Genomic DNA, 11560 nt, shown 5'->3' with positions numbered 1-11560 from the left:
AAAGTGCTCATAACAGTCTGCATATCAGCCCAGTCAATAAAAACATTTACATTTAACAACTTATTTTTTTATTAAACTGAACACATTTTGGATTGTACAAAACATGTAAGAAGTTTGTGTTTCTGTTCTCACAGACATTAAAAACATTTGAAATCATATCAGTGCACTTTGATTAAAAAATAAACTAGTATACAAAACTTTGTAATCTCTATTTTCTAGTTAAAAATGATGAACAGGAACAGATTGGCCACTGAAGAGATGTTTTTCTTTCTTTCAAGAAAAGCATTTTACAACCTGAAAAGTAAAACATCTAAACAGAGACTAAAATAATGGTTTTATTATCCCCCTACAACTTGGCTTCAGACAGTCTGGAGCTATAGGAGACATTCTGCGTGTTGTCCTCTCTGTGGCGGGCTAATTTCCTACAGTGAGTGAAGATGTAGATTGGATGGATAAACACCAGCAGAGTAAGGATAGTCAGAGCAATGTCCACCTGTAACAGATCAAAACAACAGTTATTCATTTAGCTGAAGTCAGTTACTGACAATAAAAGTTATGCCACCACTTTGTTGATTTAGTTGTGCATGTAGACTCACATTTTGAAATCAATTCAGTGGCACAATCAAAGTGTCAGTGTCCCTTAGAAAGTATTTCTTGCGCTCTCTATCTAAATGTGTCCTGCACAAGGATTTGATATTCATCCTTTTTTGTAATAAAACTACTCACTAAACTTTCTTGAGCACTTACAAAAAAGGGGTCTCCACCCAGAGCTCCTCTGACCAGAGCGAAGCAGGGGTACTGCAGCAGGGAGATGACAGCAGATACGGACATCACCACGCCAAACAGCTTCCCAAAGTGACAGGCTGGAAAACTGAGAGAGAGAGAGAGACATGTCATCTCTACAGGTATATCTGTGACTTTCTGGCTGGCATGAAGAGAGTGAGAGTTTTGGATCATCATAAAAGTTTCTGATACCAGTACCAGTCTTGTGTAGCTTATCATGCTTGTTATTTGATGCTGTCAGAGGTGTTAATTTAACTGAGGATATAGTTAAAAGTGTAAGTACACATTGTATTAAATGTATTTCAGTCAATGCTGGTGACAGTCAACATTTGACCACTGATACTCTCTTCTCTGCATTTATTATAATTTTCTGACACTTCACCCTCCATACACATATAATTTTGCAGTTTGCTACTGATGAATCTGCACTTTAGGCTTATTTAAAGAGGTATTCCAGTGATTTAGCAATGCACTTTTATAAAGTTGGAGAGCTTGTGAGAGACAGATTAAAAAAAGAAGAGTCAAAATCTATTCAACAGAGGCTGAAATATCCTGACTTTTATTCCCTAGCATGTATCAAACTCCAAAAACACTGGATCCTAGAATTCCCATAATGCAACTCAATAGTTGAACAGCATATCTCTTTAGACCTACCCTGCCTGGCAACCACCCACATCTTTCAAACTCCAGAGTTTGTGTCACAGGTCTATTAAAAATGTGAAGTCTCACACCGAATCTGATTTATCATACAACTCTTGTTGCTGGCTGAGTTGTACACCTCCTGACAAGTACACTGATTTTAATGTGTAAAACTAGTGGAGTGGACTAGTGGAGACAACCTGTCTGTCAAACTCAGGAAACTGCATTATCAGGAACAGTTTTCACAAAACTATATATTTGTTCAACAACACAACAAACTACAGACTCAGAAATGACTATTGTGTCACGTCTGATCATTGTCTCAAGTTAGTGTTCTTTGCTGGACTATTGTGTTGTAAGTTGTGTCTTATATTATTTTGTGCTCCCCCTGTATGTGTCTGCGTGTTAGCTACTCACGCAATGCTAATGAAGGCTGCATTTCCCCCATACAGGAAGGAACGATTGAGGACTTGTAGAACAAAAGTGAGGTACTGCACTGGGAGGACAGGAACGGAGGCGCACACAGAGAACAGCAGGCACTGCAGAGAGGTCAGAAATAGGGAGAGACAGGAGGAGCGCAGGTCTGCCTCCTGCTCTGTTTCTCCTACACAAGGGAAAATGGTTAAGGAATGAGTAAAGTTGTTCTGTTGCACATACACACACACACACATGCAGTTATAACACTGGTCACTGATTTACCAGGAGCTAGAGGCTTCCCCTTGTGTCTGTCCATGATGAGTCCATTCCAGGGAGCACACAGTACTCCACACAGCTGAGTCATGGCAAAAGCATTGGTGTACTGACTTACTGAGGGAGAAAACAGCCACAGAGGGAAACAAAGAATGCAAAGTATAGTTAAATATAGACAGTTAGAATGTGTAATACAGATGTTCAGTGTCTGTTACAATGAGTTACCCAGGTTGGGGTCATCGTTGGCCAGTCGGTTGAGCATGGGATTGAGCGTGCCGATGAAGAGGTAGTGTCTCAGCTGCATGATGGATAACCACAGCACGTGCCACAGAAAGAACCAGGATAGCACACAGCTCCGGAAACTCGCCACTTAACCGTGTATGTCACATGGAAATTCACATGAAATCTGACATACACTGTGCACGAATGAAAGCAAGACCACACTGAGATGTGCCTCAAAGTTTAATAAATGTACTATTTCCTACTTGTGATATTATAAACATATTTTGTTGGGTGTTTGGTTTACTTAACGTGGTTATTTTTTCACAGCTATGAAAATAAACAGAAATTCTGACATTGTGAATCTGGAGGAGGTGGCAACAATGAGGATAAATACCTTTTTCTGAGTCTTGTGCCGCTGTTCCATCCTCAGGTGCTGGTGGTGTGTTGTCCCTCCCATTTGACTCCTGTGAAACAGTCATCCCGCCATCCCTCATCCTCTCAAACTGCTCCACATTGTAAGTGTTCGCCTTTCCACAGTTCAATCTGTGCATCAGGAAAAGTAACATCTCACAACCATAAATATGATATGTATTATGTCAGGGAAAATACAGCAGCTGCTGCAGAGACAAGGTAATGTTCTCACCCATAGGTGTAGTATTGGGGTAGAGGGTAGGGGATGTGGGCTCTGGGCATCAACAGGAAGGTCCGCAGAAGGTGTATGATACTGCAGAAGGACAAAACAAAGAAGGAGGAGTGCAGAGAGACTCCCTGTTCATACAGAACCTGGAAAGCAGGAAAACTAGTGGTTAAAACCTTGAAGAAAATGGATAACAGCAATTTAGAGGAAGTTAATGTGCATGTCAAATAAAAATATGTATGTCAAACAGACACAAAGCAACATGCCCACAAATTTTGCATTTAAACTTCATTTCAAACCACAAGTTAAATTGGATTTGGTGTAAAAAGACCAGATTTCTGTGTTTTTGCTGTTGAGGAAAAAGAACTGCACCTCAAAGCAGACATGGCAAAATATTTGATTTACATAGTCTCTGGCTATGTGTGAAATCATTTACTATCCACTATTTAGCGTGTCTTCCACTTTGAATCAAGCTCTCTGACTCTCTTGTGTGAATGATCAATCCTTTATAGAGGACTTTTACTGTGCTTTATAATATTACTTTTATTGTAATACCATGAATAGTGTCTGCAATTGTTTTCTGATATCTACCCATCTAGTAAACGATTTCAGATGCTGCTGGATTATAACATTACTTTACCTTGATGATGAGAAACACAGCTGAGGATGAGTCAAAGGCACCGTTGTAGAGGGTGATGATGGTGGAGCGATGAGCAGCAAACAGGTTGCCCACCTTTCCGACGTACAGAGACACAGTTCATCGATACACAATTTATAGGTTTTTGGAAAGAAAGTTTTTGAAATATAATTAGTTTCATTTAGGCTCTACAGTATGTTTCTATGCTGACATATTCATCTACCAATACTACTGAGTATTCACCTGCATGTTAGTTAGAAGGAGCAGAATTCCTCCCACAGCAATGCAGGACAAGGCAGGGAAAAGCAGCTCTGAAAATGCTACATGACAGTGGAAGGCACACTCATCAACCTTTAAGTTAAGAAGTTATTCCCTTTGTTAACACTAATTTAAATGGTCACAGTGTCGGCCAGTACAGCAGGTAACAGTTGGGTGTCTGAACGCTGATGAACAGCTGAACTGCTGTAGAGTCAATTGTTATAAACACACTTCCTTGTTAGTTTGGTCCTGTGGCAGTATGGGTATGAATTATGTATTGTATTATATCCCATAATCATCTGGGATATGGCAACAATAACTGCCATTTTTTTCTGCACTAAACAAGGAGCCATTTGGACTTATTTCACATGATTGATTAACAGCTATCTCCAGCTATATGACAAATTTTAGCCTTGCTAGAGGGGTAGTAAATGGTAAATGGACTGCACTTATAAAGCACCTTTCTAGTCTTCCACCCACTCAAAGCATTTTACACTGCATGCCAACATTCACCCTTTCACACACACATCCATACACTGATGGCAGAGGCTGCCATGCAAGCTGCCAACCTGCTTATCAGGAGCGTTCACACACCAACACACCAACTGTGGAGCAATTTGGGGTTCAGTATCTTGCCCAAGAACACTTCGACACATGGACAGGAGGAGCCGAGGATCGAACTGCTGATCTTCCGATTAGTGTATGAGCTTCTCTACCTCCTGTGCCACATCCACCTCTGTGGCAAAGTCAGTCAGTCGGTCTACCAATTTGGTCCACACTGAAATCTCTCAACTATTTAATGGATGCCATGAAATTTGGTAGAGATATTTATGGTGCACAGATGATGAATCCTAATGACTTTGGTGATATTCAGACTTTTCCGCCAGCATCACCATGAGGTTGACATTTATGGTCTAGAGTGACGTTTCTCAACAAATGAATGATGGATTGCCATGAACTTTGGTATACACATGGCTGTTAGGTTTAGCACGTAATTTTTTTAAAATAAATGCTGCACATTGCCCATTTCCATATGCATAAAAATGTATGTGTCCGCATATAATATAACCCACTTCAAAGGGAAGAGATTGATTGATTGATTGATTGATAGAAAATGGCTACCATACGACAAAGATAAGCTTAAATTTGTCAGCCTGCTCTCTGAAAAATCCAGAAAGTTAGTACAAAGACACCTGCATAAAAAGTGACAGGAATATTAGATGTTTTCCCACTATGAAAGAATTATGGCAACAAACAAGTGGAAACCAGTATGACATGAAGTAATACTGGTGACAGATCCTCCCACCTTCAACTGTAATGACCTGTGTTCAACAGACAAGTGTTTCCATAATGTAAACTACACTTTTTATATTACCTAATACCTTTAACCTTAATGATGAATTGGCTTAACGTGAAAAATGTTGAGTGAACTACCTGAAATGTGCTCACATGATGGTGTTATTTGCTGCATGTTGTGTATGCATGTATGTGTGCACCTACTTGCACTAGAGAAGGCCACAAGAAGGGTTCCAGTGGTGTACAGAGATCTGGAGAGAAAAATAAGACTGAACTTAGAGCCGCCATTTGTCCAACACACTAGAGAGCTAAGAAGCATTTTCACAGTTCCTTATAAACTTTTGTAAGAACACTATGAAGTCAAATTTTTGGTTCTCTCATTTTAGTTAATATTTTGGTGGCAAGACCTCATTTTGATCATAACAGAATGTGTGTTGCTTCAGCTGATTTCATTTAGATGTGTAGGTATATCCTTCATTCATTCCCTGTTTGATTTTTTAAAACACATTGTGTTTGCCTGTCCTGGATGAACCTGTTAACCTGGTGACCTGCAATCATGTGCACTGCGAGGATTAAATAAGTAACCTCAATTGTGAATGTATAACAAAAAAGCTCAAGAAATCAACATTCCTCACTGTATCTTTGTGTAGAGAAACAACAAGACAACATACAATTCCAAATTGGCTCCATGTTTGTTACTATATTAAAATGGTAAACACAATTTTTGGTATCAGCAGGACGTACTTGAACCTCTAGTCTATTAGATGTTTTTTTAGTAAAATGTACAATTAACAGACAGAAAGTCTGGGGTCAAAGGGTTCAGTCTGGGATATAACGTGTTTCCCTCTGGCTCTATCCATCGTTTGACAGCTTGCCAGTCGTGTTTAGCTTGTTTTGATAAAATATAAATGTTGATATTGACTATGAATATATAAGGATCAAATAAACTCTACAGTCAAAGGAGTTTGAGTATAATCTGTCTGCCTCCTTCAGACACTCCCTATCTCTGTAACCAACACTGATCCCCCTTTACTCCAACTGTAAACTGTAGAAATAACTGAACTGCAAACTGAAATATGAATTTGAGCTCATGGATCCCATGCAGCTCATTTTAGACTGTCAGCCACTTGTTTTGGCTATTGAAGCCCATTTGAAGACAAAGCAGCAGTGGCTTGAACTCTTTAAGCATTTGTTTCATTATGCTGTCTGTGATCTGACTATTGTCTCTTAAACTAAAGTAAAAGCCACATATGTTGGTCAGTCAGCTATAATCTGGTCTTGACAAACAACATGGCGATGACCTGACAAAAACTGATGCTGATGGGGTCTTTGACCACATCCTGGAGAGCTTTTTTTCATGGTTGGAAAGAAACAAATGATATGAACTCACATTCCCAGCAGCCTGGTCACCATGGTGCCACAGCGATCAAACAGGTAGCCATTGACTATATTCAGGAAGTTGTTGAGGAATGATGCGATGGTGAAGACCAGAGAGAACTGCTCATCCTGATGGCTACAGTCTGTGACAGAGACAAACAGAGGGGAGGAAAAGACGCTGTTGACTTTTGCAGTTTAGGAAAATATTAAGCAATGAGACCCAAAGTGATGACAACATCACCATATTAGCATCACAAGATCCATTTAGTATCTGTTCTGGAGCTTTCAATTACATTACATGATCCTCCTCAGCAGATAGAGTTGTCCAGCTGTTATAGAATTGTTAATATTTTAATTATCTATTTTAAAACACTTTAAGGACTTCTCGTCCGTGTCGGCTTAAAAATTGAGATCGAAAGTTCACTGTTGACCTTAAAACAGGTTGAGGATGGAAACTACATAATGGACCTAGTGGTGAGATTGTTTTTCCAACTATTGTTTCCAAAGTAAGTGAAGGTGGTACTCTGTATGGAGGAATTATGGTATAAACATTGCATTGTTTAACTTTAACATCTTCCACTTTCAAAATGATATCCTTTTGCATTTATGCTCTTTATGCTATAGGTAAATTTAAAGCTGCATTGATCAATATTTTTTTTATCTCAATGATGAATCAAATGATGGGGTCATGTAAAAGGGGTTGTACTAATAAATAAAATCCACAAACAAATGTCACAGAACTCAGCAGCTCTAAAGAGCTTTTTGGCCTCTTTTATGTCACTGTTTTGGCAAACAGAAAACGTGTGAATTGGTGGTGAGAAAGTCGAACATGTAGCAACTAATGACCCAGATGTTTTTTGAAGATTTGGCAGACACCAAAATGTAACCTAGATTATGTAATCTATAAATGTAATGTAGATTAGATTTGTCAGGTGGATAGAAACTTGACTCCAATAGGATGATAATGTTCCTCTGTTTTTGCTGGGTGTGTATGTAAGAAATTAGCACTAGCTGACAACAAAGGCTATACTACTTAACTACTTAAGGGGTGCCTGTTTCTGTGTTTTAAAGTTTTCTTCCCCCAAGTGGCCAAAAATCAATTCATGTATCTTTAATTGATAGCATTTGTATTTTTTGCTACAGTTTAAATATAAAGTGTTTAATCATAGTGTGCCTGTATTTTGTAACCATTAGGTATTATTCATCATTTGATAATCGAGTGATGCCTTAGGGAAATAAAAATTTGTGCCGACTGCTTTCAAGTAGCTCACACATTTTCTTCAAGAAATGTATTCTATTTAGTTACATGTTGGTGTAGAGCACCTTGTTTAAAGAAAGGACTAGTGTCCATCCAAACTCCAGAGTCGCTCACCTTTACCGGTCAGTGTGCCGTTGATATCCTGAACACTGACACATAGGTTACTGAAGTAGTCTTCCTCCTTCAGCACAAACACCAGGGAGGCGTAACCAAACACCACGCCGGCAAAACACAGACACTCCAGCATCCCAGAGGCCAGAGTCAGCCTGTAGCGCAGCCTCGTACCATCCTCGTTCCCCTGCATGCTTCACTTCCTCTCTTCAGGTCGTCCAAAGGTCAAACACTACTTTCAGCCTGAGTTTATTCCTCTGAGAAAGTTGTTGGTTTCTCTCTTTTACTCTGTTGATTTTCTGTCCCTACAATTCAGCTTCAGTTTCTAGACTTTCCTTCAGTTTGTCCTGGAAACTTGTAGATCTGTGCAGGATTTAAGTTTCTACAATACACAACAAAAACAGAGGAGATGTAAGGGAGACATTCAAGTCTTTTTCAGTTGCAGTTACAGCTCAAACAGTACAACGTGATGCAGCATAGTTTTTCATGCCATGATAAAGGACTGAGCATCATCTGTGCAGCAATTTCAATAGATTAAACACATATTGCACAATCAACCATGTCAACAAATTTACAGCATAAAATTCTCATTTTCTACAGCCAAATTACTGTGGCTTTTAAAGAATGTGTAAAGAATGATAAGTGGTGAATATTGTACTCAGTACAGTGATATAAAAGTACAGTTTGATGAGTTTTAAAGCGTGAAGATGATCCTGAACAAGTCATTTCTTAGACTACAGTCCAGACAGCACAGAGGGAGATAACCATGAATCTTGTAGCAGTGATGAGCACAGTTACTTTGTCCTTTGCTGCTGTCTTGAAGTGTCCACTTAACACTTGATACAAATTGACAATATATCCACTATCACTCACTCAGCCCAGTGAGAATTACTTCACTGACTCTGCTCATGGTAATCTCCAAGTACATCATTAAAGGGAATAACCACCCTAAAAATGTCATATCTCCCCATGTTTATGTAGTGTCCCCTCTCCTTGTTCCTGTAGGAACAATGTCAGACAAACCCTGAAGCAGCTCAAACAAAGAGTAAATCATGAAACAGCTGCTAACACACTATGACAGCACTCACAGAGATTATGCTGGAATATGAGAACACATTTGGATTCACAAGCCCTGCATTCAAATAAATTAAACTCATTTGGCTGGAACATTTTAAGCAGAGTCACACAAAATCACTAAGTACCGTTTCAACTCCAAAAAGTTTTTTTTAAAAATAGAGACAGTTATCTGTGTTTGTATTAAGTTCAAACCTCATCTGCTGTACTTAAGTGTCGATGTGAAGTACCTACACTTGACTTGAGTATTTCCATTTTTGTTGTTTTCTAAGTTACTCCAGTGCAGTTTAGAGGGAAATATTTACACCACATTTTTCTGATATACTTACTAGTTTCCTTGCAGATTCAGATCTTACATACAAAACATATTAGTTTAGAAAATGTAATGCATTCCTATACAGTAACCAATAACACATGGTAGCAGCTCCACATTTACTAACATCAAAATGGTGCTTATGCATTAATCAGTAATAATAATCCTATAATTCAATTAATACTATATTAATATACTGTTGAGAAAGGGAGCATTCTGTATTATTAATATTTTTTATTTTAATAGGCTATGGCTAGTGATCTTGTAATTATACGGTTAACCCGCGGTTATATTTGCTGAAAATACTTCTGGACTTAAATACAATTTTGAGTCAAGACTTTTAATCGGGCATTTTTACATTGTGGTTATTCTGCTTTTACTTAAATAATGGGCCATAAAATTATTGTGCGTAAAATTTGCCATAGGCTGGATTTGGTGTTTCTGTCTCTTGTTAAATTTGCACTACATGAGGACAGCAGACATAGCAGACAGTGCGGCAGTTATCGCCAGGCGGTGTTCACTGTAATCCAGATTAGTACAGTTAATCTATGCGTACTGACAAACAGCGTGGGCACAAAACCGCTCCAAAATTTGCCTGTCACATGTTTTTAAACAGCATTTTTCAATTACCACAATATGAACTGGACATGTAATATCGTAGCTATGAGTATAATGCCTTTAGATCGTCTATTTCTCTGTGTAGATGCATTGAATCAACTCACCTGATTCATTTGATCAAACACGCATGATTCCGCCAACACCTGCTGTACCATTTAGATCTAAAATGATATTTACCTTGCAACGTCCAGCTGATCCAGACAATACAGTCCTCCTGTGCAGGGACTCTGCAGGACAGGGATGCACCTTGCACAGAGCCGCAGTTTGTCATCTGAAGTGCAGATCAGCGCCTCACTCTCTCCACACTCACTGTAAAGCAACAGGTGGGACCAGGGCGGGAATCACACTGACATATGGGTCTCTGTTATAACCGCAGTAATACTCTTTAATTGTCTAATTGTGAACTATAGGATAATGTGAGGGATTTTCGATTAAGTATATTTAATTCAACGTATTGAATCCCTGAAACCTGGAGATAAAATATACAATAGAATTCTACTGTGCTAGAAACTGCAGTTATTAAAGTAAGATTAAATACATTTTGGATTTCCTGTTTTATATCACCACCCTTAATCTGTTTGTATGAAGCCTGATGTAGACGTTGGCTACATTTCTGTGCAAAAACAGAAATAAATTACACATCTAATCAGAATATTTTATACAGCTCTAATGGCCTCAGTCATTAAGGTTTGTCAATAAACATAGTAATTCATGCAACTGCCTGGTTAACTATGTGCAGACTTGTATTAGTCTACTGTCTGTAGTCTGTGTAGAGCTCTCCACTGTCCTCTAGAGGTCATCATGAGGCTAAACCATTCAAACTTTGAACTAACTTAATAACTGCATGTGATACTGTAAAAAAAAAAAAGCAACAGTGGAAAAAGACACTGAAGAAGAAAATAGGGACAGTGCATTGCAGGTGCTCCATTTGCTGTAAATGTATTTAATGGATATTTTCTGGTACACCAGAGAAAGTCAAATCTATTGGACAACATAACTTTACTAAATATTTATTTCACATTCTTGTTTTCAGTAATGAATGATGATACATCTACTGTAATTTAAAATCAAACCCAGTTTAAAAGCACACATTTGCTGCTGGCAATAGGTTGTTCTCTCTTTCACACATAGGCACATACAATATGATGTTGTTAACATGGATACTACAATATTTGTACTGTGAAATGAGTCACTCATAATCAAGAATTATCAGCAAATTTAGCAGCTGTACAGTGTGTCAGCCTTTTTAGCTAAAAACACTTTGCTAGTTTTACTGTTTCAATGTCACCATTTTCATTGTAAGGTTCACAGCTTGTCTTGAAGTTCTTCTACCCTCCAGTGGCCGAATATCAATGAATGCAGCTTTAATTAACAATATCTTGATGGACCGTTACAACCTGCAAGGGAAGAGTCACAACTGATAAGGTAGCTGAGCCAGCACTATCATCACTATAGCAATATAATCTGTTAGCATTGTGCTGTCTGACCACGATAATCTCACAGGCCCACAACGTTGCTTTACGAGCCTTTATTTGGGGGGAAAAAAATGGTATAATGGACACATTTCAGTAGGAACTGATTACTGAAAACAATTATTGAGCTGTATTGTCCTCGTTGTCTGCTATTTCTCTAGATATTCTGAACAGA

At 38.5% G+C, this 11560-nt stretch overlaps 1 protein-coding gene across 1 annotated transcript; it reads right to left on the bottom strand.

Annotated features, from left to right (window-relative positions):
- Nucleotides 1-51: 51 nt before the first annotated feature.
- Nucleotides 52-10261, bottom strand: slc43a3a (solute carrier family 43 member 3a). The gene is made up of 13 exons (XM_044346410.1): nt 10091-10261; nt 7912-8290; nt 6553-6682; nt 5367-5413; nt 3852-3928; nt 3612-3704; nt 2978-3117; nt 2729-2877; nt 2338-2481; nt 2122-2229; nt 1840-2026; nt 748-871; nt 52-493 (listed from the first exon to the last, which is right to left on the bottom strand). The coding sequence occupies exons 2-13, from the start codon at nt 8099-8101 to the stop codon at nt 347-349; spliced, it is 1536 nt and encodes a 511-aa protein (XP_044202345.1). The 5' UTR covers nt 8102-8290; nt 10091-10261; the 3' UTR covers nt 52-346.
- Nucleotides 10262-11560: the final 1299 nt, after the last annotated feature.

Source organism: Thunnus albacares, chromosome 3 (assembly GCF_914725855.1).
Source record: "Thunnus albacares chromosome 3, fThuAlb1.1, whole genome shotgun sequence".
NCBI lineage: Eukaryota > Metazoa > Chordata > Actinopteri > Scombriformes > Scombridae > Thunnus > Thunnus albacares.
The sequence above is the reverse complement of the archived record's forward strand: the minus strand, read 5'-3'. Positions and strand labels throughout refer to the sequence as shown.